This window comes from Saccoglossus kowalevskii, chromosome 16 (genome assembly GCF_978046115.1).
Source record: "Saccoglossus kowalevskii chromosome 16, keSacKowa6.1, whole genome shotgun sequence".
Taxonomy (NCBI): Eukaryota; Metazoa; Hemichordata; class Enteropneusta; family Harrimaniidae; genus Saccoglossus; species Saccoglossus kowalevskii.
In genome coordinates, this window is record NC_140656.1 from 287129 (window position 1) to 311302 (window position 24174).

Here is a 24174-nt window from a genome sequence, read left to right on the forward strand (position 1 = left end):
TACCAGTTCCTTATAGACAATCCAACTGTTGCAGATGGCAGTATCCATATGGTAGAAGAATACATATTTCCACCATTTGTTGGCTTGGCGCTGTGATGAAAAATATGATCGCAGCTGATTGGCACAATCAACACCTTCCATGTGTTTGTTATAATCTCCAACAATATCTGGTGCTGGAAGGCTGTAAATCGTCTTTCGGCGTGTCACAGGGTTCTTTATGTACCTGCTAATTCTTGTTTTGTCATCTCTAAACCCCTCAGCTCCTCGCCTGATGAAGTATCCATGCCACTGTCAAGATTAGGAGGCACACTAACATTGTTATCAATATCATCATCACTGCTATACAGGTCACTTTCATCATTATTCTGAGTCTGAGTCTGAGTCTGCTGTATACCATCATCATCACCCTCAAAAATGCCATTGTCTTGCTGTATACCATCATCACCACCCTCAATGTTACCAACATCCTACTGTATACCATCATTACCACCCTCAATGTTACCAACATCCTACTGTATACCATCATCACCACCCTCAATGTTACCATCATCCTGCTGTATACCATCATCCCCACCCTCAACATTGCCATCATCCTGCTGTTTATCATCATTACCCTCAATGTTGCCATCATCCCGCTGTTTATCATCATCACCCTCAACCATGTCATCATACTGCTGTATACCAACATCACCACCATTGCCATCCTCTCGCTGTTTACCATCATCATTACCCGAACCATGTCATTATCCTGCTGTATACCATCATCGCCACCCTCAATTTTGCCATCTTCCCGCTGTTTATCATCATTACCCTCAATCATGTCATCATCCTGCTGTATACCATCATCATTACCCTCAACCATGTCATCATCCTCATCTTTTTTGCCCTCACCAACTATTTTATCAATGGTTTGAACTAGTGCTTTTAGTGCCATTGCCACTACTTCTTGTTTTCTGTTGTCTTCTCCTTTTTCTTCTATGTTTAGAAGTATGTGAAGAGTGAGGCTCATCATTATCACCTATATAATCATGTCTATGATTGCTGTTGGCAAATCTACTTTCCTCACCCTCACTTTGCCAGATCTGGTTTTTGACACTTCTGTAATGAGATCACGTTCTTGGTCAGTGATTTTCAATGAAGACACATCTCTTAAAGTGCCTGTGAAATGGCTGCTATTTTCACTCCTAAAATTATCCATTGATACATAAATATTATTAATTGTTATGTTTCTAAGCATAAATTATTTTTTTAAGTGAAAAAATGCGTTTTAAACTCAGTCTACGGCAACTTTATTTTTGTGTATTTTGCTCCTCATTAGCTTCTCATTTGGATACAGAAATTCCCCTTGTGACGTCAGAAGGGGAAGTTGGTGGGTAGCTTGCATTGCTCATACGTGTAAATAAGGCGAATTTCTTGTGCGGTTTTCTTATCTTTGACTAAATTGCCACTTCTGTACATGTACTTGTTCGTCGAGGAGAAATGGACCATAATGAACACATAGCATCAAGTTTGTTGCATGGGGTTGAGTCAGATGCGAAATATGTCCGGTCTGGTGTAGCTGGTCACCGTGGTCGCCACAGTCACCAGGCGCACGTTTGTACACTGTCGCTGGACTCCGGCAGTGGACAAAATCAAATTTGACGCCTGAATCATCTTGTTATTTAGCAGGTTTCTAGGCATGTTATTTTATCGATCGTCTGAGTAAAAAAAAACATTCAAAATTAAAATAAAAAGAGAACATATTTTGACATTCTAAAACATTAAATTATAGATATAATTAAATAATAATTAAAAAAAAGACAAATCAGTTACTAAATTAATTAATCGATGAACGCGTCAGGTCACGACAGGGACAAGTGCATGAATGGCGGCGTTTAATTGGATAACAAAAATAATTGAGAGCGACTCACATACAACATCATATTAAAAAATACTTGGGGGAAACACATTGACAGCCCAAGCACGGATTATTACGCAGATCAAGCTGCAAGTAAAGGCAACAATGGTGTGAATTCGACATTCAACACCAATCACCGAACAATTAGTCTGCGAAAATGAAAACCTGAGGGCTGCGTAATTTACTGTTTGTCTGACGCTTCGTTTTCGTGTCACTATCAAAATTACTGCTACCTTTTACATAACACGGGTGGTCTCTATAAAGCGATAATCAGGATCACAAAAAAAGTTGAATCATTTGAAACACTTACCCTTCTGAAATCCGCCTCAGTGATCATGGGCTGGTCTGGAATTTTTTTTTTTCATTTTTCAAAACGTTTTGTATTGCGCCAGGTTTAAGTTGTCGACGTTTCTCGTTAAAACCAAGTTGTTTTGTCATGCACATGCAAGGACAGTTTTTCAAAGAATAAAAAGAATCTGAGGTGAAGTGGACACTATATACATAGGACGCTGTAAGGAGGAAGTCCACCTCAACCTTTTCTTGTTATTTTTACTGCTTTCGTCCACCGATTTTGCACCTTCGGATCTATTGGAAACGTGTAGATACTTACACTATGACTATACGTATTACTTCAACCGCCCACAACACAACGTTTAACCATCATATATGTTTGTTGTGAAAAAAGCTTCTACAAATTCTCTCTCTCAAATATAAAATAAAATAGACAAAAAAATGAAAAGCCGATCAAAAAATGTATATCGTTTAAAAGTATGTTGAATGACACAGTGATATAAAAGTACGGCCCAGGGGTATGGCTTCCTCTCATACTTTAGCATTTGGTGGCGCACTTTCAACGAGAGTCAGGAAACCGGAAACAGCCGACTGTTTCAGGGTAGATGGACGTGGCTACAGCACGGGAAATATCTCAAATTTACTTGGATACGAGTAATCATTTTCAGCAAAAAAAATCAATAACTGCCCATTTCAGTGGGGCGCAGATCTAAAATGGTAAACGTGTGGGTGGGCATTGCACAGGCACTGTAAAGTCATATTTCATGCAAGGACTTTGGGACTAGTGGACTGTCTGCAAAGACAGTAATAATAAAACTACATTAGCCCATAATTCCAAAGATACATGTAGTCATTTACTTAACACTTCTGCAAAATTTACTCTTATTTACAGTAAATGTTGTGAAGCAAAGTTATGTACAGCAAGCCAAGTCACATTTCAGTGTCACCCAAGTTATATAATGCATTAGTCCACTTTGTTTATTTGCAATGCAAACAGACTAGCCTAAATTATGAGCAGAGTCGCATTTCAGGACTCATACCACTAATTGAATTTCCATAGACGACAATGTTAACATATGACGAGATTGCTATATGAAAATGACAAAGAAAGTTGAAAATATGGCTCAAAAATGGGAAATCAACATGCCAGTAATCAACCATATGAAAAAAACTAACATGTTGGCCAGCTCAAACTCTTGCAAATCTCAGGTAAACAAGACACACCTACTGTATTTGGATTGCACCAAGAGAAATCACTGGAAAAACACCAAGATTAGAACATCCATTCCCACACACAATATACCCACAGGTACACAGCCGCTAAGTAGTAAACAAAAGACCACATGTTGGTCTCACCTCTGACCCATGTGATTACGCCCTCAAACAGGGAGCACCTGAGAAAAATAATATTTAAAAAATTTCATTGGTTCTTGCTAGGCATTTAAATTGAGGGCTACGAGCAGCCATTGGTTAATTAGTGGCATGAGACCTTCAGGGTCAACCTATAGTTTGCCAAGCCCAATGCAATTACATTTCATTTATCTGCAGACAACTCAAATATAACTCATTCAGCATTTATGACAAATCAAGCTGAATTCATTTGTATTTGCAGACTCCCAAGTCTAACTCCATCATAATTTATAACCATTCAGATTGAATTCACTTGTAGCTATGCCTACCCAATCTGAACTTAGTAAGTTTCAAGTTCGTTCAAGTTCAATTCATTTTTAGCAAAGACGGCCCAGTTTGAACATAGTAAGTTATAAAACAACCCAATTTATACTTACTTGATTTGCCCATGGCTCAAGTTGAATTCAGTCAGTATCACAATGCTGAAAAAGTATCGAACAGGAGCACCAAAAAGCTGTGTCTTTCTTTGCTCTACACTGTCAAATGATGCTAAGTATGTTTGCTTTGCGATCTCCTAGCATATCAGCATAGATTGTTTACTTTCTCCCTGGGGGTGTTCAAATACCAATTTCTCACTAAGTGGTACTTGGTACAATTCCCAATAGATTTATAGTTGCCATGTAGTAAGTTAGACTTCAGATATGTCTGTCAGACTGAGGGACTGACAAATGATGCACCATAGTAAGTAAGACTTGGGAGATAGAGGATTATATAATGCTGTCCTGTAAATATTTACTTGAGTAGACACACTGTAATCCTTGTGAATGCACTGTGAATTTACATTGTACAGTGTACTCTCAAAATGCAAAAAATTGATATGTGTAGTCTTGAACCATCAGTGGCACCAATTCCCTTGGCCCTTGACCATTATGAAAGCCTCCATGAATACAAGTGTGAACATTTATAATCTGCATATAAATACAAATGGGTGGTTATAATCTCCATAGGAATAAAAGTGTGGTTTACAATCCATACATGAATACTAATGTGTGGTTTACAATATACATATCAATACAAGTGTGTGGTTTACAATATACGTATCAATACAAGTGTGTGGTTTACAATCTACATATCAATACAAGTGTGGTTTACAATCGACATATCAATACAAGTGTGTGGTTTACAATCTACATATCAATACAAGTGTGTGGTTTACAATCTACATATCAATACAAGTGTGTGGTTTACAATCTACATGTCAATACAAGTGTGTGGTTTACAATCTACATGTCAATACAAGTGTGTGGTTTACAATCTACATGTCAATACAAGTGTGTGGTTTACAATCTACATGTCAATACAAGTGTGTGGTTTACAATCTACATGTCAATACAAGTGTGTGGTTTACAATCTACATGTCAATACAAGTGTGTGGTTTACAATCTACATGTCAATACAAGTGTGTGGTTACAATCTACATGTCAATACAAGTGTGTGGTTTACAATCTACATGTCAATACAAGTGTGTGGTTTACAATCTACATGTCAATACAAGTGTGTGGTTTACAATCTACATGTCAATACAAGTCTGTGGTTTACAATCTACATGTCAATACAAGTGTGTGGTTTACAATCTACATGTCAATACAAGTGTGTGGTTTACAATCTACATGTCAATACAAGTGTGTGGTTTACAATCTACATATGAATACAAGTCCGGTTTGTAATCTCCATATGAATATAAGTGTGTAGTTTACAGTATTCATATGAACACAATTGTGTGGTTTACAGTATCCATAGGAATAAGTGTGTAGTTTGCAATCTTCATATGAGTACAATACAGTGGTTTACAATCACTGAACTGTACCAAATTGTCCTGTCTGGCCAAAATAGATGTATAGTGTTGTGATATATCATTCTCCACACAGCCAATGGTCACAGTACAATTGCAGAAACAGTTGGAACAGAACAGACAACAGCGCAGTGAGGTAGACAATGATGATGTGGAATTAAAACAAATGTTGGAAGATGAGCAGTTAGCAATAATGCTGCAAAATGAAGAGTTTTTATCAGATTTACAACGCCACCCAGAATTCATTGCTTCTTTGGAAAGAGGTTAGATATAAATACATGTAAATGAATACAACATAAAACTTGTTTATTTGGAGAATCCTCTCCAAATTTGGAAAATATAAAATTACCGGTACTTGTAAACTGTTATCTCATTTAATTTTAAAACTTGAAAAATAAGATAAAATGAATTAGGCAATTCTTTTCAGTAATTTTGATACTGAAAATAAATGATTGCATTGAAATTACGCATATGCATGTATATCATATTCTACACTTTAATGTTACCTATATGTACTTGGTTATATCCCAGTATTCTAATCAGAATCCGTTTGGTCTTGCATCATACTATGATAATAGTATATATGCCTGACAGCTGATTCAGAAATCATTTACATAACTACATTTATAAATACCATATTTGTTCTATTACATGTAGTAGCATCTATGATAGAGATGTGTCTATGGTCATTTTTACATATAGACGTTGCAAAATAAATGATTGATAGAAATAATTGTTTAAATCAAAGTCTAACAAAGTAATCTATTCAGTTCAAAATATATATTTTTGTCTGTTCTTGACAATACATTACTCACCTTCATTTAAAATTCACATATAGGTACTGCACAATACATAATATAATTTTTATATTTATTAATTATTTAATCATTTTTTGCCTATGAAAACAATTATGTGGGTTGTAATTTGTGAATGGTGACAAAGGTTTTAAGGGTTTTTTTGGGTCTCAACAAAATAAAGTGAAAAATATGTTTTTTTCCTGTTATTGGCAATACATTGACCTATTTCACATATAGGTAATGCAAAATGTATTACATATATTGGTAAACACAATTTCACAATCAAAGTTTTTTTTAATTGTTATTGTTATTGTTATTGACTTGATGACTTTATTGTATTTGTTGTTCACTCCTAGATCAGAGAGCAGCAACAAATGGCAGTGTGTCTTCTCAAACAAATCAGTTCAATACTTGTGCTTTTGGTGGCAGTCCAGATATGGCAGGTGCTTATGGTAACTCTGAAGACCCAGCATTCAAAGATAAATTGTTACACATGGGAAAATGTAAGTACTAACTCTTGAGGGTGCTGTGACTGCTTCTTGAATTATGATAATGCATTCAAATAACTACACTGCCTCAAGAGATGCTGTGACTGCTTCTTGAATTATGATAATGCATTCAAATAACTACACTGCCTCAAGAGATGCTGTGACTGCTTCTTGAATTATGATAATGCATTCAAATAACTACACTGCCTCAAGAGATGCTGTGACTGCTTCTTGAATTATGATAATGCATTCAAATAACTACACTGCCTCAAGAGATGCTGTGACTGCTTCTTGAATTATGATAATGCATTCAAATAACTACACTGCCTCAAGAGATGCTGTGACTGCTTCTTGAATTATGATAATGCATTCAAATAACTACACTGCCTCAAGAGATGCTATGACTGCTTCTCAAATTAAAAAAAAAAACATTGAAAAAGGACTGTGTTGTCACCCATAGGTATATTGTTCTTTCACTCAAAGGATCCTGTACACACTTGCTTTTTCAGCTACTAAAAAGAAATTTGCTCAGTTGGCAAAGAGGTTTCAGAGGAAAAAGAAAAGAAGTGCAAAGGCTTCGTATCCTTTTGATGATGGTTTCATCATATACCCAATGTACACCAGTCAGATTTATCAGACAAAATACTGACATAAACAACACTTGATCCAAGTAGTAAGCTATCCTGTACTCAAAGTGTGTTATGGTTGCTTCCTTAGCAAGCTGATTTCATTAATTTTACTCTCACAAAAACAAGCATCTGAACAATCATGGAAACATGCAACAACACCTGACCTGTTTTCCATTTACCATGGAAACGTACCGGAGCATGTGCTGTTATATTTGATTTCGTCATACAGGTTCATAGTGGAAATTATGCCAAGGTATTAAGGTGAGGTAATGGTCGAAGAGGTCATATATAGTCCTTTAGTATTATCATTGGTCAGTTCATTTTGTGAATAGTTTCCACTTGAAAACATGTAAATGGATGGTACAGTTAGTGCTGTAGAACAGCTTTATTTTCCTTTACATATGCATTAGTCTTCAAGAATCAGTGGCAGCACCTTCAACTATGAACTTGCTAGATGAGTACAATGATGACGATGATGATGATGATGGTTTGGAGGATGAGATAGAACAGAGAAAAAGAAATTCACTGGTAAGGGATTCAGTTAGAACTTCATTCATTCATTCATTCATTCATTCATATTTCATGACAATACTGGTGAAGGTTCAAACAAGACATATTGTTTTCAAATGTGCTTTACATTTTAACTTTTATGATCTATTCAACAAACACTGACTATGGGCATAGAAGTATAAGCAGAAGTCACAACTGGTTTAAGATCAAAGATTCCATGATCATTTCCGCCATTTACTCAGTGATCATAATATTTGCTTGTTAATCTAGCAGCAAACAACAAGTTATCAATTTAACATACTGTGGGACGGGGAATTTTCACACAATGAAATTTGTGTGTGAAAGAAACTTGTGTCTAATTCACGTTTTCCTTGCAGACGAGTTATTTCAACTGTATTATTCAATGCCTGTTAGTAATTCACACATTAAAAACAAGTGTTACACATTCACTAGCAAACACACGTCTGATTATTGCTATTGTTACTGCAGTTCACACTCAGCGCGGCAACCATTTTGCCAAGTAAAAAATACGGGAAACAGTGCATCGGTTTTTTAGACACTGTTATCATTCCATATGTGACATCGTCACGCCAGAAGTTTCGGTTACCTGAAATACTACACGACAACAAAATCGTACTGTTTGTTTTGGCCTGCTGTACCAATCAGTTGCAACCCCTTAGGCTTACTGTCAACAAACTCTTCAAGGACTCTAACTTTCAATCGAAACAGTTCAAGTGTCTGTCGTCTACTGCATAGGCTGAGTACTCCGGAGAGACATAGTTTTAACACCATTGCAAAGATCGTGGGCCAATTTGGTGCAACCCTGTCAAAACAGCCGTTAAAATGACCGATAAAAATTCCACGGGAAAAAACAACATAACTTACTGATAGATCGGCTGATTTAAAAAATTCAAACATGAATACACTTGTCATAACAATGGCATTCTTTTTAGACGCATCGCACAAGTAAATTTACGCTTATTCTCGTAAAACACTGCATAGCAATCGAGAAATAAAAAGGCTCGCCCTTGGAAATGAGGACAGTGAATGTGAGTGTCGAAAATGATCATGAGGTTCAAAGGACGTTTAAACAGACAAGATAGGACGATTAACTCGACTAGAAACAAAGGGAATTTAATAGGTTTAAACCAGTTGTGACTCCATCTGCTTATACCTCCCTGCTATGGGTGATGAATTATTAGTTTTTGGTCTGTGTTTTTAACAGATTATCATATTTGCTCTATTAGAAGCGCATTACTAGTATCCGATAGAAATGCTCATAGTTTTATTTAATGTATGGTTTGTATAGTTTGGCTATGGACACACTTTTATGTAAGCATATGCACTACTAATAGAGAGAATACATTAACTGTTTGGTACAAAGAATCTTGCATAACTACATTATATATAATGGTAGTGGTTGTGATATGTTTGTTAAATATTCATGCTGACTCATCATATCATGTTTATTGATCATACAAGCATCACAGAGGGGTTTCTATTGGTAATACTGAACCTATTGTGTTCTACAATGAAGATGACAAGTTTACTTTGCATAATGAGGTGTAAATTTATTTTCATTATATTATTTGTGAGGGTGTTCATACAAATATGGTGCATGTTTAATTGATTTCACCCATTTTATTCTCTTCATTAAGCACTTGTAGTGATAATAGTAGTAAATATAGATTTTCCCCTAGCTTTATCTCCTCATAGTATAAATCTACCATTGTTTGAATTGGTATTTGCAGGCATGCAACAACTAGTATATGAGGCTTGCTGTGAAAGGATTTTTTATTACATATCCTAGTGTTTTAACAATTTTAGTAGCAATATAAATCATCAGATTTAAGACCGGTATCACATATAAAAATGTACTACAGTATAAAATTTAAAATGTTATATTTTCCTCATTTTGTCATTGTCACAGTCAGAAAATTTAAAAAAAATAGAATTTATAAAATAAATTTTAAAAAATATTACTAATTAAGAATAAAAACTAAATAAAATAATGAACAATTGAAAGAAGAATTGCCCATTGAGATTACAGATTGTTTTTTTCTGTGATTTGCCATATGCATATAAATATACCCTCTTCAAATCCATGCTCTGACATCAAGAACTAGCAATTTAAGTGAATTCAACAAATGATTTTATTAAATTATAGCTCAGCCATTCCCTCTAATACATGTTACCAATAGTTTCACACTCACATAATGCCATGTAAATGTTACAAGTTTTCAGGTGAAAAAAAAATCAATAAGCAGGCTTGAAAGTCATTGCCATACTTCTTTGGCATTTTTGTAGGAGTTTGTTTTACAGAAATGAGGCCTTATGTGTATAGCATCATCAGATTAATGTATCGTCTGAAAATCTCCACAGATAGCTAATATATGAGAGTGTCAGTGAGTAGGTGATGTGTTAACACTAACTTTTCACAGCCTCAGATTGTCAACTAGTTCAAATACTAGTTGTAGTTTGAAAGGGATAATGCGACTAAAACACATAATTTCTGAATTCGGTACACTAATTATACCTAAAACATTATTTTTTATGAAAAAAATAATATTTTACTTTTTAAGTACATGTATGTCACTTGTCATAAAATGGTAGAACATAAAGACACCTACATCACATATTCTAGAAGCGTGAATCCTGGCAATTCTAAAGTACATGTATACGTTTTGCTAGTATTTTTAAAGCTCAATCAAGGGAAAATGAGTATGCCAAAAATTTATCACTAGCTGCTAACAAATATATCATAAATATATTTATAATAATGTACTGTCCCAAATACACACTTCAATATGGTTGTCCAGTGTGTAGTTAGCAATTGTCCAGGGTTCAATTGATAGTTATCCAGGGTTCAATTGATAGTTGTCAAGTGTGTTGTTAACAATTGTCCAGGGTTCAATTGATAGTTGTCCAGTGTGTAGTTAACAATTGTCCGGGGTTCAATTGATAGTTGTCCAGTGTGTAGTTAGTTAACAATTGTCCAGGGTTCAATTGATAGTTGTCCAGTGTGTAGTTAACAATTGTCCAGGGTTCAATTGATAGTTGTCCAGTGTGTAGTTAACAATTGTCCGGGGTTCAATTGATAGTTGTCCAGTGTGTAGTTAACAATTGTCCGGGGTTCAATTGATAGTTGTCCAGTGTGTAGTTAACAATTGTCCGGGGTTCAATTGATAGTTGTCCAGTGTGTAGTTAGCAATTGTCCAGGGTTCAATTGATAGTTGTCCAGTGTGCAGTTAGCAATTGTCCAGGGTTCAATTGATAGTTGTCCAGTGTGTAGTTAGCAATTGTCCGGGGTTCAATTGATAGTTGTCCAGTGTGTAGTTAACAATTGTCCAGGGTTCAATTGATAGTTGTCCAGGGTTCAGTTGACAGTTGTCCAGGGTTCAATTGATAGTTGTCCAGTGTGTAGTTAGTTAACAATTGTCCAGGGTTCAATTGATAGTTGTCCAGTGTGTAGTTAACACTTGTCCAGGGTTCAATTGATAGTTGTCCAGTGTGTAGTTAACAATTGTCCGGGGTTCAATTGATAGTTGTCCAGTGTGCAGTTAGCAATTGTCCAGGGTTCAATTGATAGTTGTCCAGTGTGTAGTTAGTTAACAATTGTCCAGAGTTCAATTGATAGTTGTCCAGTGTGTAGTTAGTTAACAATTGTCCAGGGTTCAATTGATAGTTGTCCAGTGTGTAGTTAACAATTGTCCGGGGTTCAATTGATAGTTGTCCAGTGTGCAGTTAGCAATTGTCCGGGGTTCAATTGATAGTTGTCCAGTGTGTAGTTAGCAATTGTCCGGGGTTCAATTGATAGTTGTCCAGTGTGTAGTTAACAATTGTCCAGGGTTCAATTGATAGTTGTCCAGTGTGTAGTTAGCAATTGTCCAGGGTTCAATTGATAGTTATCCAGGGTTCAATTGATAGTTGTCCAGTGTGTAGTTAACAATTGTCCGGGGTTCAATTGATAGTTGTCCAGTGTGTAGTTAACAATTGTCCAGGGTTCAATTGATAGTTGTCCAGTGTGTAGTTAGCAATTGTCCGGGGTTCAATTGATAGTTGTCCAGTGTGTAGTTAACAATTGTCCAGGGTTCAATTGATAGTTGTCCAGTGTGTAGTTAGCAATTGTCCAGGGTTCAATTGATAGTTATCCAGGGTTCAATTGATAGTTGTCCAGTGTGTAGTTAGCAATTGTCCGGGGTTCAATTGATAGTTGTCCAGTGTGTAGTTAACAATTGTCCGGGGTTCAATTGATAGTTGTCCAGTGTGTAGTTAACAATTGTCCGGGGTTCAATTGATAGTTGTCCAGTGTGTAGTTAACAATTGTCCGGGGTTCAATTGATAGTTGTCCAGTGTGTAGTTAGCAATTGTCCAGGGTTCAATTGATAGTTGTCCAGTGTGCAGTTAGCAATTGTCCAGGGTTCAATTGATAGTTGTCCAGTGTGTAGTTAACAATTGTCCGGGGTTCAATTGATAGTTGTCCAGTGTGTAGTTAACAATTGTCCAGGGTTCAATTGATAGTTGTCCAGTGTGTAGTTAGTTAACAATTGTCCAGGATTCAATTGATAGTTGTCCAGTGTGTAGTTAACAATTGTCCAGGGTTCAATTGATAGTTGTCCAGTGTGTAGTTAGTTAACAATTGTCCAGGGTTCAATTGATAGTTGTCCAGTGTGTAGTTAGTTAACAATTGTCCAGGGTTCAATTGATAGTTGTCCAGTGTGTGGTTAGCAATTGTCCAGGGTTCAATTGATAGTTGTCCAGTGTGTAGTTAGCAATTGTCCAGGGTTCAATTGATAGTTGTCCAGTGTGTAGTTAACAATTGTCCGGGGTTCAATTGATAGTTGTCCAGTGTGTAGTTAGCAATTGTCCAGGGTTCAATTGATAGTTGTCCAGTGTGCAGTTAGCAATTGTCCAGGGTTCAATTGATAGTTGTCCAGTGTGTAGTTAGTTAACAATTGTCCAGGGTTCAATTGATAGTTGTCCAGGGTTCAGTTGACAGTTGTCCAGGGTTCAATTGATAGTTGTCCAGTGTGTAGTTAGTTAACAATTGTCCAGGGTTCAATTGATAGTTGTCCAGTGTGTAGTTAGTTAACAATTGTCCAGGGTTCAATTGATAGTTGTCCAGTGTGTAGTTAACAATTGTCCAGGGTTCAATTGATAGTTGTCCAGTGTGTAGTTAGCAATTGTCCAGGGTTCAATTGATAGTTGTCCAGTGTGCAGTTAGCAATTGTCCAGGGTTCAATTGATAGTTGTCCAGTGTGTAGTTAGTTAACAATTGTCCAGGGTTCAATTGATAGTTGTCCAGGGTTCAGTTGACAGTTATCCAGGGTTCAATTGATAGTTGTCCAGTGTGTAGTTAGCAATTGTCCAGGGTTCAATTGATAGTTGTCCAGGGTTCAATTGATAGTTGTCCAGTGTGTAGTTAGCAATTGTCCAGGGTTCAATTGATAGTTGTCCAGTGTGTAGTTAGCAATTGTCCAGGGTTCAATTGATAGTTGTCCAGTGTGTAGTTAGCAATTGTCCAGGGTTCAATTGATAGTTGTCCAGGGTTCAATTGATAGTTGTCCAGGGTTCAATTGATAGTTGTCCAGTGTGTAGTTGACAATTGTCCAGGGTTCAATTGATAGTTGTCCAGTGTGTAGTTGACAATTGTCCAGGGTTCAATTGATAGTTGTCCAGTGTGTAGTTGAAAATTGTCCAGGGTTCAATTGATAGTTGTCCAGGGTTCAATTAATAGTTGTCCAGTGTGTAGTTGACAATTGTCCGGGGTTCAATTGATAGTTGTCCAGTGTGTAGTTAACAATTGTCCAGGGTTCAATTGATAGTTGTCCAGGGTTCAGTTGACAATTGTCCGGGGTTCAGTTGGCAGTTGTCAGTTTTGTTCAGTTCAGTTCAGTTTTGCAAGTCTTAGTTAACAGTTGTCTGGGATGCATGGTGGAGGCTTGTTAAGTTTAAGTTCTCATGGTCTTACCTATATTTTTAACTTGCAGTCCGATGACAGAGAATTACCAGTTTATCAGATCAACCAAAGGCCACCATATCATCTAGATCCAGTCCTCACCATGAGTACAGACCACAACAGAGAAGAAATCGTCTAAGCTTGTGCATGCAAATTTAACCTTGATTTGTTTGCTTTTTTGGTGTTGTGTGTAATGATAATATTTTTATTTTCTTAAAACATATTGCTCTCAGTATAGTTAGGGAAGAGCATGGCATTTCATTCACATGTTATGATTATAAACATAAAATTTGTAAAATATATTCTGATGTACCAAATACAGATCTAAAGAGTTTTTACTATTGCATGTTGAGTGTATAACTATCTTCTTTTATTGGGCTCATTAGTAAAGGAATTTTTTCAAACTTTAAATTATTTATTAATAACTGTGGTTCCCATCTATCTAAAGTTTTATAAACCCTACATTTATAGCAAATTATAACATGTAATCTGACACAAAACTGCATGACTTAATGTGACTCAACACTGCAATCACTCGGCTGTTATGTTGTATATTATAAAAATTATATATTAAACACTATTGCTGGTAGATGAAAACTTGTCGGCTTTGAATGAACACTTTCACATAAAATTAGACAATTTTTGTTATTCCCTTCAGAGTAGACTGTCAATTCTACTGAGGCTGATAAGAGGCTGAGAAATGATGTATCGTGTGCAGATCAACAAAACAAAACTTTTTCAGAAAGTTTGATTAAAGCAAGTTAATATTACTTTGTGACTGTATATTTATTTTAAACATACCCCCTCCTTTCTTTAAATGTGCATGATACTTAGACCAAATGTACAGGTTATGCATGCATGTACAACAGAGTCTATATAGACAGATTAACCATGTGACTTTCAATTTTATTGTACATGTACTTAATTGAGGCATTTGACCTCCATGTTAATGCATAGACTCTTATTACATGAATGTCTTGCTTTCTTCAATTATAATTTAAATATTCTATGAATTTTTATGATGGTGAATATCTTTTTGGATACATAAATGTCAACATTTATTTATAAATCCTGTAATTTAATTTTATGCAGACTTTCTTTTGCAAATTATTAACTATTATGCAAACATTATCTATTGTATCGTCACTAGTAAAGCATTTTATCATGAAAACAAACATTAAATATGCCATTAATAATACAATTTTAATAGTCTGGACTATTTGCTTTACCTTATAAAATTAAGATTTAATAATTGTTGATACATCAATAATGCTAATAAATTGTATTTGCCTGTATCTTGCGATAACATGGTTGTTACTGTAAAATACTTTATTATAGCTGGAATTAATTTTAGTTGAAAAATAATTTTGGGTTTTTCGTATGGATTTTATTTTTCCATTATTTTGGACAAGTTGAATATAAAATATGAAAAAAAAAGTATATTTGTTGGATTTTATTTTTACTGAATTATCCCTTCAGTAAAAATATATTCCAAGTATTTTATAATATAACCCTGACTTTTGCCACTATACACAAAATGAAAAATGTCTACTAAATTTTTGCATCTTTGTTTTATTACCTTGCCAGTACCATCAAAGATGGAAGGGAAAGGTATATTAAGGGAAAAATTTTGTCCGTTGTTGTTGTTGTCGTCGTTAATAATTGTTATTGTGTACATAATAACTTTACTAATTCTATTCCAAACTTCATCAAACTTGGTCACCTTATTCATTAGTATAAAGTCTTCCCTGAGTTTGAACAACAGATGTCCTGTATGAAAATATCATGCAAAAATTGAGAAAATCTGATAAAATATTTTGACTGTTTCTACTTGACTGATCACTGGTGATACACATCAAAGGTCACTGATGTCAGTGGAAATATGCATTGTTGTATGTGTTCAATGAAGCAAATGATTTATCTTGTAATAATATCCTTGGTAATGTATCTCAGAATCCCATACTGGGTTTCAAAACCAATTCATGGAGAGATTGCACAGTCTGATACACATTTGCAAACCTACCAATAAAATCTTTACAGAAAACAAGATGTCAGAAAATCAATATAACTTTATAAGCACTCCTATGAACTGGGTGCCAAACTTTGATCCAGAGTTAGCGGGACCAGCGCAATACAAACGTGACCTTGATAATAGGATTGTGTTCAAATAATAGAAGCTGACATTTTTGGACTAACATTATGTAATTGAAACACAAAATAGAAGTATTAGAGGAATTACAAAAGAGGCTATAGTTAATATGGGCCGATAATTTGCTGGAGCTGTTGGTAAATTTATGTAATTGATTTTGCTGTGACAATGTATACATGTATGAACAATTACGTGAATATGGTGTTGTGTGTTATAGGAAGTAGGTGATGTCTTACGTCTTTTGGTTATGTCATTTGAATCAAGAGGGTTAAAGTACTTGATCGGAAAGAATGATTATATTTGTTCTTTGGCAGTGAATGGCTTGTTTGTACTTGACTGTGACCCACCCACCACTCGATTGTAATTTGGCCAGCTGCTATTAGACATCACTAAGCATGACTAGTTAGAAGACAATCATGTACAAATAGTGTGAATAGAATAAACGTCTGTGATGAACAAGGAAAAAATAAAGTTTTTATTTTTTATCTTAACCATCAATATACAACAAGTTTACAAACAAATTCGAGTAAGAATAAAGTAAAAAGTTGAACCAATAGGAGATACAGGTGATGGTTGAATTATCTTGCCTGGAAGAAAATAAAAAAACAAGTGGTAAGGATTATATATTGTAATGAATGATTTGAGTAAGGTGTTGAGTAGAGGAATGTTCAATAGGAAGAACATTGTTGAAATGCTTTGGATATGATTGGACTTTCCATAAATTAAATCTTGAGGCACATTGTAAATAACTAGTGAGAGGATGCTGAAAGCACTACCGTTCATTCAAGCATCCTCTCAATGAAAACACAGGTTATGCACATTATAATGAGGTAAATTAGTGTTGTAAACGGAGTGTCATGATTAAATCTGGTATGATGTGCATGGAACGACTCGTGGTGCAAAAGCAGATAAGTGTCGACGGAAGACCCAAATGATAGGTATCACCACCGACCAATTTGGTAGTAGTCATATTGCCGAAAATACTATAATATCTTGTTGTTTTCAATAAGTATATGTGCAGCAACAATAAACTGTACAAAACCAGTAGTTAACTGTTTACAAGACAGTATTGTAGACCCATATCATGCAAAGTTACAGGGTGTTGTACAAATATACCCCCTTACTTTTAGGCTATTGTGTGTTCATCCAACTGTCCATTCAGAATGAATAAGAAATAAAGTAGGTGCAAAGAGACTATATGGAATGTAATTGTACTTCATAGAGTTATCAATGATGATATCAATTCCATCAGACTGATAGAACCGGTAAAGTAATGAATTTATGGCATGGCAATGGTAATGTGTCATCTGACATATAACCGGAGTGAATTGACCATGTGCAAAAACAGCATTGTTGGGTTGCATAAGACAGCCCACACACATGCTATAAGGAGTAAACTTCTTGTATCACCAATGACAGGGCTGTAAATGAGTCAACATCAAACCAGAAACATAGAATGTAAATGCATGGACCTGTTTGCACAGAATCCCAGTTCATCCCTCATTATTTATGTGGATCATGTTAAAAAGATCTCAAGCCATTATGAGGCCAATGAAAAACAAATTTGGTGTTTCCAGTATTAGGGTAAAAACTATTGGGTAGTTAGGCAGGGATTTTATTATTTTAGATTTATTTTTTCCCCAACATGTTCAGTCTATATCAAATACAATCATTTTAAACAATTTTTTTTTATACATGATGATATTACTATCAAATTTTGTTTATTTTAGAAAAAGGTAACTCATTTCCATAAAAATAAAATTAATAACAAATGACAACACATGTCATTGTTTAAGGTTGAGGTGAGTGGCATGAACTGTTGATTGGTGGCACCATTTTAAAAATGGCAGCTGGCAACAGAAAAACCCTCACTGATGTACATGTGTATGTAGTGAGCACAAGGAATTGGCCCCTATCAGTTTCTGCCTAATAAATGACAGTTATGTACATTCCTGCTGTGGTCATTTACCTACAGTAGCAACATCACAAGCATGATAAAAGCCCCCTGATGTACACATTGCAGCTCTTGCTGTTTCTTGCATGTGACAAAAATCCACCTAAATCACAAGAAACTTGTAGTGAGCCAAACAATGATCATGAAAAAGTAAGAATGAATACAGCCAGCCATGCCAATGTGGTGAATCAAATGCAATTTCTTGCATGACTTTCTGCTCAATATTATACAGTGTGTGGTAGCCTATGCCGAATAATCAATGGTGTGGTCACAAATGATCAAGAAGATTAATCATGATCACATACTTCATATACATTATAACATTACATTAATGGGCAAAGACTATAAATCATATCCATGCCCCTAGACATGGCTACATCCGAGGTCATCATTTTGCCAATAACATTCTTGCATGTCATTATTGCTGGTTGCATAGACTATTAATGTACAAGTATTTACACATATCGGCCTTAATTGGTTTTAGATGCTATTTTATTGAGATGCATCGCGACAACTGTGGCCGTGAAGGACCGGTAGGTTAGGTAATTGTTACTAGTTGCACCGTGTACACACATCATATGAGTTCACAGGCCATAGGCCTAGTAAATCGATGTCATCATTTATATACGATGCAATATTTATTTTTGGTCATTAGTTTCTCTGATTCATGACATCATGTGCCAATAAATCCTGAAAATTGGCTTTGCTAAGCGATGAGTCGTTTAGTACAAAACACTGAATGATCATAGCATGGTGTGCAGAGTTTTAGAGGTAAAGCAATTGTTAAGAATATATTAAAATTTGTGGAAAAGGGCAAAGGCTCTTACCTTAGTACAATGTCTGTACGGCGTCCTGGGCTGGCTGGCAAAATAATCATGTCATCGAAAGATGCGTGTACGTGTACTGTCGACAATTTCCATGACGCTGCATTGCATGCGTAGAGTCAACGTCACGATTTCTGCGTATCAATTTTTCTCCGCTTTTTTCAACAAATAATTCACTTTTTTCTCATGGGAAAACGTCGTCAATCTTATTTTATTAGCCTGAACTTTGTCTTGACAGCGCAAATTATACCCAAATAAACGTCTTTGGATGATTTCTGGCACCCAAAATTGATTCTCGACTCAGTCCTAATTACGCGTTTAGGAATGACCTGGTGATCCAAAATTGACCTCGAATGAAAATACTGCCGCCTACGGCGGGTCCCGGGATCATTGCGTCAAGATCTGAAGCTAATAGAAAATCTGTTTAGTTCAAAGTTATCAAATCAAAAACAATACATAAAAAATACATAAAAAGCAAAACATTTCATCCACATTTTAAAAAGAAAATTGTTCTAAAATATATGTATTCTGTATTTGACAAACAGTTCATTCGACAAATGAAAACTCACAGGAATATGTTTCAGCTATTAGAATGATAGTTTTTATAATACTGGTTTAAAAACGCACTTCAAAAATTGCAGTGTTTGAAGATGTAGATTCTCAGGAGGCAACAGTACTGTTGACTTCTCCCTCCACTGGACACCAACTAACTATTTAAGTTGATTTGCATACAAAGCAGAGCTTGCAACATGATAGCTATTCATAAAGGGTGATTTTTTTTTACTTTTCATATAATACAGTAGTCACACAATGAGGCAGTTCATATTTGTCTCAGTGAATCATTAATTTTTGACAGACACCTGTACAAAATACTTGGACAAAAGCCTGCTAAGATTTTCTGTTATCTTGCATGTTTCATGAATCTATTCACGTCTAAATGCAGCACTTTTTTTTGCGATGGGGCATTTGTTTTTTACTTTGAATAAAGCTGGAAATTATGTCCCTTAAAATAATTACCGGTAAACAAATAAGGCACCAATGTTTTTGTAAGATATTTACATCTTTAAAGGACATTCGGTAGACTGATTCCCCACTGTTGGTTCAACCCCAAAACTTGTATTTGTATTAAAATTAATTATGACAATGCATATTTATATTGAAACAAACTATGATAAAGGGAATGATATTATATAACAAAGGGCAAGGTCACCACAGTTCAACTATGTTGTCATTACTAGCCAGTTAATACCACACATGGGTTTGTGATTTACTGGGTCAAGAATGTCTGTTGAAGGTTTACTGTAAGTTGTGCCCAGTAAGATCCCATTGCGAAAGGGCAATCATGTAAAAGAATGATATTTAGCAAAGTCTGTTTATTCAATTTCGTGACAAATTGTTTGACTCTGAAATATTTTTGTTTTGTTTGGTACCAAGAAGAATAATTCACCATAGAGGGACTGTGAATTCACCTTTGTTCGAATGCGTGCGTGTGCGTGTACAAGTGCGTGCATGCATGTGTCTGGATCTATATCTTAGACATGCCTGGACCAATTACATTCAAACTTCACACAAACATCATACATATGCACATTAATTTGTTTCATGAACTGATTCAAGATGGCTGAATGGCACCATTTTTGTGCTGAAAAATCATCAAAATCAAGGATTACTTGCATTTTGTTATAGATGGAGTTTGTTCAAATTTCGTACATACATTGGACATTATGGGACCTTGATGGAAGTCTATTTTTCAGATCGGATTAAAAATGGCCGACTGGCAGCCATTTTGTTTTAATGAATGTTGTTCAATAGCCATATCTCTGACAGGCTTTTACTGATTATGTTCAAGTTTTATGTATTCATTATACATCATGTCATAGATATACAGATGTATTGGTTTGATGATTGATTCAAAATTGCTGAATAGTGGCCATTTTGGTGCTAAAAATCATTAAAATCCAGTGTTTGTTGCATTCCGGAACCGGATCTGTCGTTTATGAATGATTTCAAAAATATGAATACATACTTGGTAAATACATTGGATATTATGGGACCTTGATGCACATCAATGGGCGACTTGCAGCTATTTTGTTTTATGAATGTTAAATAGCAATATCTGACATGTTCAATTTTTATATATACATCTTGTCACATACGCACAAGTATTAGTTTGACAATCAGATTCAAGATGGCCAAATGGAGGCCGTTTCAATTTTTTTTAAATATTGTGGATACAGTGGAACTACTTACAAAGACGCCCAACAAAACATTGTCAGGCAGGTGTTAAATTTTCGAACCTGACAAAAGTGTACACGTTGTTCGTAGAATCTGGCTAATTTCAAATTGAGAAGCTAAATTTTTTTTTACTTTCCGTAGCACAAAAGATGTGCACGATTTAGTCGTCAATACTACAAAGTGCTTTCGTTTGTTTATATTTCGTCGCCTGGCAATCCACAGGAAGGTCAGTTTGATGAACAGAGTAACACCTTAGTAACTGTTATTACGCAATGGAATTATTTTCTTTTGTAAATTATACTATTTCATCGTTTTTAGTACGTTTGCAAAAAAATCATTATCAGCCATCGATGAAATATTTTAAAACTAGTTATACTACTTTTTGTCTTGTCCCCATTGTTCTAACTATGTTTCTTACTTTCGTTAGCGGACAGTTTCAACCTAATTAATTATGCATTCTTGTTAACGGTACTGTTTGATCAATAGATTAACAAGCCGGGACTGTTAATAATGAATGGGTTAATTTAAATATTCATGAGCACAACAGGAGTGAAAAGCTGATTAACATAACAGGTGGCCACTGAATGAAAACAAAGAACAAGGTGGAATTCTCATTTAATTATTTAAATACGCAATGACGATTATACGATACATTTTAAAAACGTATTTCAAGTTTCATATTTCCTTTTACAAAATTCACGGACACTTGGGAAGAATCGGTTATGACAGTGTTATTAGATTTGTCCTCGTCTGTTGGGGTGGTGGATATGTCGTGCGTTTTCGCTTCTTTCGCAGTTTTCGGTTTGGGTGGCTGCAATGCGTCTGACACCGCTTTCGTCTGCTCGTCGCTCGTCCGCTTGTCCGCTTGTAGCTGCTAGACTGGGGTGACCCGTTCTTTCTGCTCTTAGCTGCTTGTTGAAATTTTGCCGGAACAGCTTGGTTGCCTGTGTAACCTGTTTAATTAAAATAAAATACAATGTATCAATATGAAAGTACAATAGCCTGTAACAGTCCACCTCATAGCAATGTAAAATATCAATATATTGTTGTAGTACGTTCAATCGTTCAGCTTTTTTAAAACACGCCAAAGCCGTTTGCATTAAATCTTTATCGCGTGAAATGAATCCGACATATCGTGCTAGTGAATATAATATTTAAATGGTATTCCACCAAACAGTTTGCATGAATAAATGGAGTTAACGAGTAGTGATTATTTTCGACATAAAGTTATGACTATTTCTCGTCAACGGGGAAATCGAACATTGCATTACTAAAGTGCAAATTCTAATACGTACCTTTCCTGAATGCCCAGTATGATAACCTTTTATCCCAGCGATATCAGTCATCTGCTTTGCTCTTTCCACTCATTCCATGTTTTGACGCCCCATTTTGTAGCGCTGCGAGTTGTCTGGTTGTCTGCGTGACTGCTGGTATTCGGTGACTTGTTTGCTGTCAACTGGAGGCAAAAAACGGAATTCTTTCTGAATATCGCTCAGTTTAAAGTCCTCGGCGTCGTCCACATCAATTTGGGACAACCAGTTTTCCAAATCCCAGTCAATTTCCGGAGCAGCAAATTCTTGAGCGGACATGATTCTGGCGGATCTCCGGAGTTCACCCAACAACGTGCTACACTGTTCTCACAAATAAGCACCAAATTCACGTGATCGAATGTTTTATATGCAATTCTACGTGGTCCAATCAGTGTTGGTTATGGTAATACAATAAAGTCCACTGTTGGTGGATTCTATTGTTAAACAAAACAAACTCTGCTGAGTAAATGCCGATTGGCTAGAGCTTTTCAACACATCTGTTATAGCCAATGAGCACGGCTGATAATTGCGGTTGACTACACCTGGTTTAGAATTGCGATTTACACAATAGCGCTGTAAGCATCCGCCATGACCACAGGATTTAAAATAAGCCGTGCAAAACTCGTCAAATTCGCAGTGTAACTTCGTTATACTACCCCTCCTCGTAGATTAACGGGAAATAGCGTCTCCTTTTGGAGCCTCTGTCAGGTAGCGCCTCGGACTTTTACCAGACCGAGGCTCCAAAAGGAGCCGCTATTTCCCGTTAATCTACTCGTAGGGGTAGTATAACTATCAGTTTATCAGTAGGAATAAATCAACACAAGATCCCTCTAATAAAAAAAATACGCAAATAATACACATAGTAAAAGTCTTGTGGTGTTTCACCACAAAATGGCGGTGTGTGGTGGCAGAGATACTTTCGGTGATCTAACCGCAAGGAACTCTGGGAAGGAGAATGGGTCACAGTATGAGCAGCAACTTGCAAGGGTCAGTGAAACACTAGACAAACCTAATTTCTAGACATCCCATAGTATATGTGCATACTTTATTTGGTCTTACATGGGAACTAACCCTTCAACACTCAGGCTATGCCTTTCACTCCTTTATAAGGCTTCTATTGCAGTCTGCATTATCTTTGCATGAATGATGCTGTGTCAGGTTGTATGTGCCACTCTACACAGCACTGCAGGTTTTCACCAGGGTCAGACCCTGCTGTTGATTACACATTTGGCACAATTGGTCATTTGTATGTTTTTGGAGGTACAACTGTCTCAACACCTGCCCCCTCGTATTCTGTAGGACTATGCCTCAGTTTTTGTTTTGTGTGGCACTGGTCTCATAAGTCACATTCGCACCTTCATTAGTAGAGCATGGGTATATAACTCTATTACACTTTCCACTTCTGGCAATGAAAGATCATATGGTCCATCGTCTAGGAATCCAGTAAGGGCTTTAGTAATTCAAATGGAGATTGCGAACAATCACCACTTTCACAGGCTCCAATACTGGCTTACACCCACATGTTCCTTATTCTAATCAGACGATGGTTCAGTTATCGGATTCATTCAGATGATCACACCACTTAACTCAGTTTGGCACACAAATTATGATCAACAGGACCCGGATCTGAAGGAAGCCTATTTCCACATGTTTGTCGCACTGTGATCAAAATATGCATCAACTTCTTGACCGTCACTTAGCATAACAAGGAGAGATGGACGCGATATCTGCCTCTCGGCACCTTGCAGTAGATGGGTATTGAGACGGGGGATGGTCGATTCGTCCCAAATCACATTCGTCCCAAGTCGATTCGTCCCACAAGTCGATTCGTCTCAAGTCAATTCGTCCCACAAGTTAATTCGTCCCAAAGTCGATTCGTCCCACAAGTTGATTCGTCCCAAAGTCGATTCGCCCCACAAGTCGATCGAT

The 24174-nt window shown here is 36.1% G+C and overlaps 1 protein-coding gene and 2 long non-coding RNA genes across 6 annotated transcripts in view; 1 reads left to right on the plus strand and 2 right to left on the minus strand.

Moving 5' to 3' along the window:
• The window catches only part of LOC100375242 (CUE domain-containing protein 1-like), a 68566-nt gene extending 53487 nt beyond the window's left edge, over nt 1–15079 (plus strand). For 3 of the 4 annotated variants that reach the window (XM_085491549.1, XM_085491548.1, XM_085491551.1), the window contains 6 exons: nt 5467–5653; nt 6544–6690; nt 7185–7254; nt 7715–7832; nt 9297–9377; nt 13805–15079. In XM_085491549.1, coding sequence (XP_085347675.1) covers nt 5467–5653; nt 6544–6690; nt 7185–7254; nt 7715–7832; nt 9297–9377; nt 13805–13912 — 711 coding nt within the window. In that variant the 3' untranslated portion in view covers nt 13913–15079. The remainder of the gene's footprint in view (nt 1–5466; nt 5654–6543; nt 6691–7184; nt 7255–7714; nt 7833–9296; nt 9378–13804) is intronic. The other variant, XM_085491550.1, reaches the window with a different exon arrangement.
• A 1297-nt stretch (nt 15080–16376) lies between these two features.
• Nucleotides 16377–19103, minus strand: LOC146733597 (uncharacterized). Its single transcript, XR_014926650.1, has 2 exons — nt 18704–19103; nt 16377–16509 (listed from the first exon to the last, which is right to left on the minus strand). It is a non-coding gene; the product is annotated as an uncharacterized LOC146733597 (long non-coding RNA).
• Nucleotides 19104–21540: 2437 nt separating this feature from the next.
• LOC146733598 (uncharacterized) lies at nt 21541–22777 on the minus strand. Its single transcript, XR_014926651.1, has 2 exons — nt 22231–22777; nt 21541–21888 (listed from the first exon to the last, which is right to left on the minus strand). It is a non-coding gene; the product is annotated as an uncharacterized LOC146733598 (long non-coding RNA).
• Nucleotides 22778–24174: the final 1397 nt, after the last annotated feature.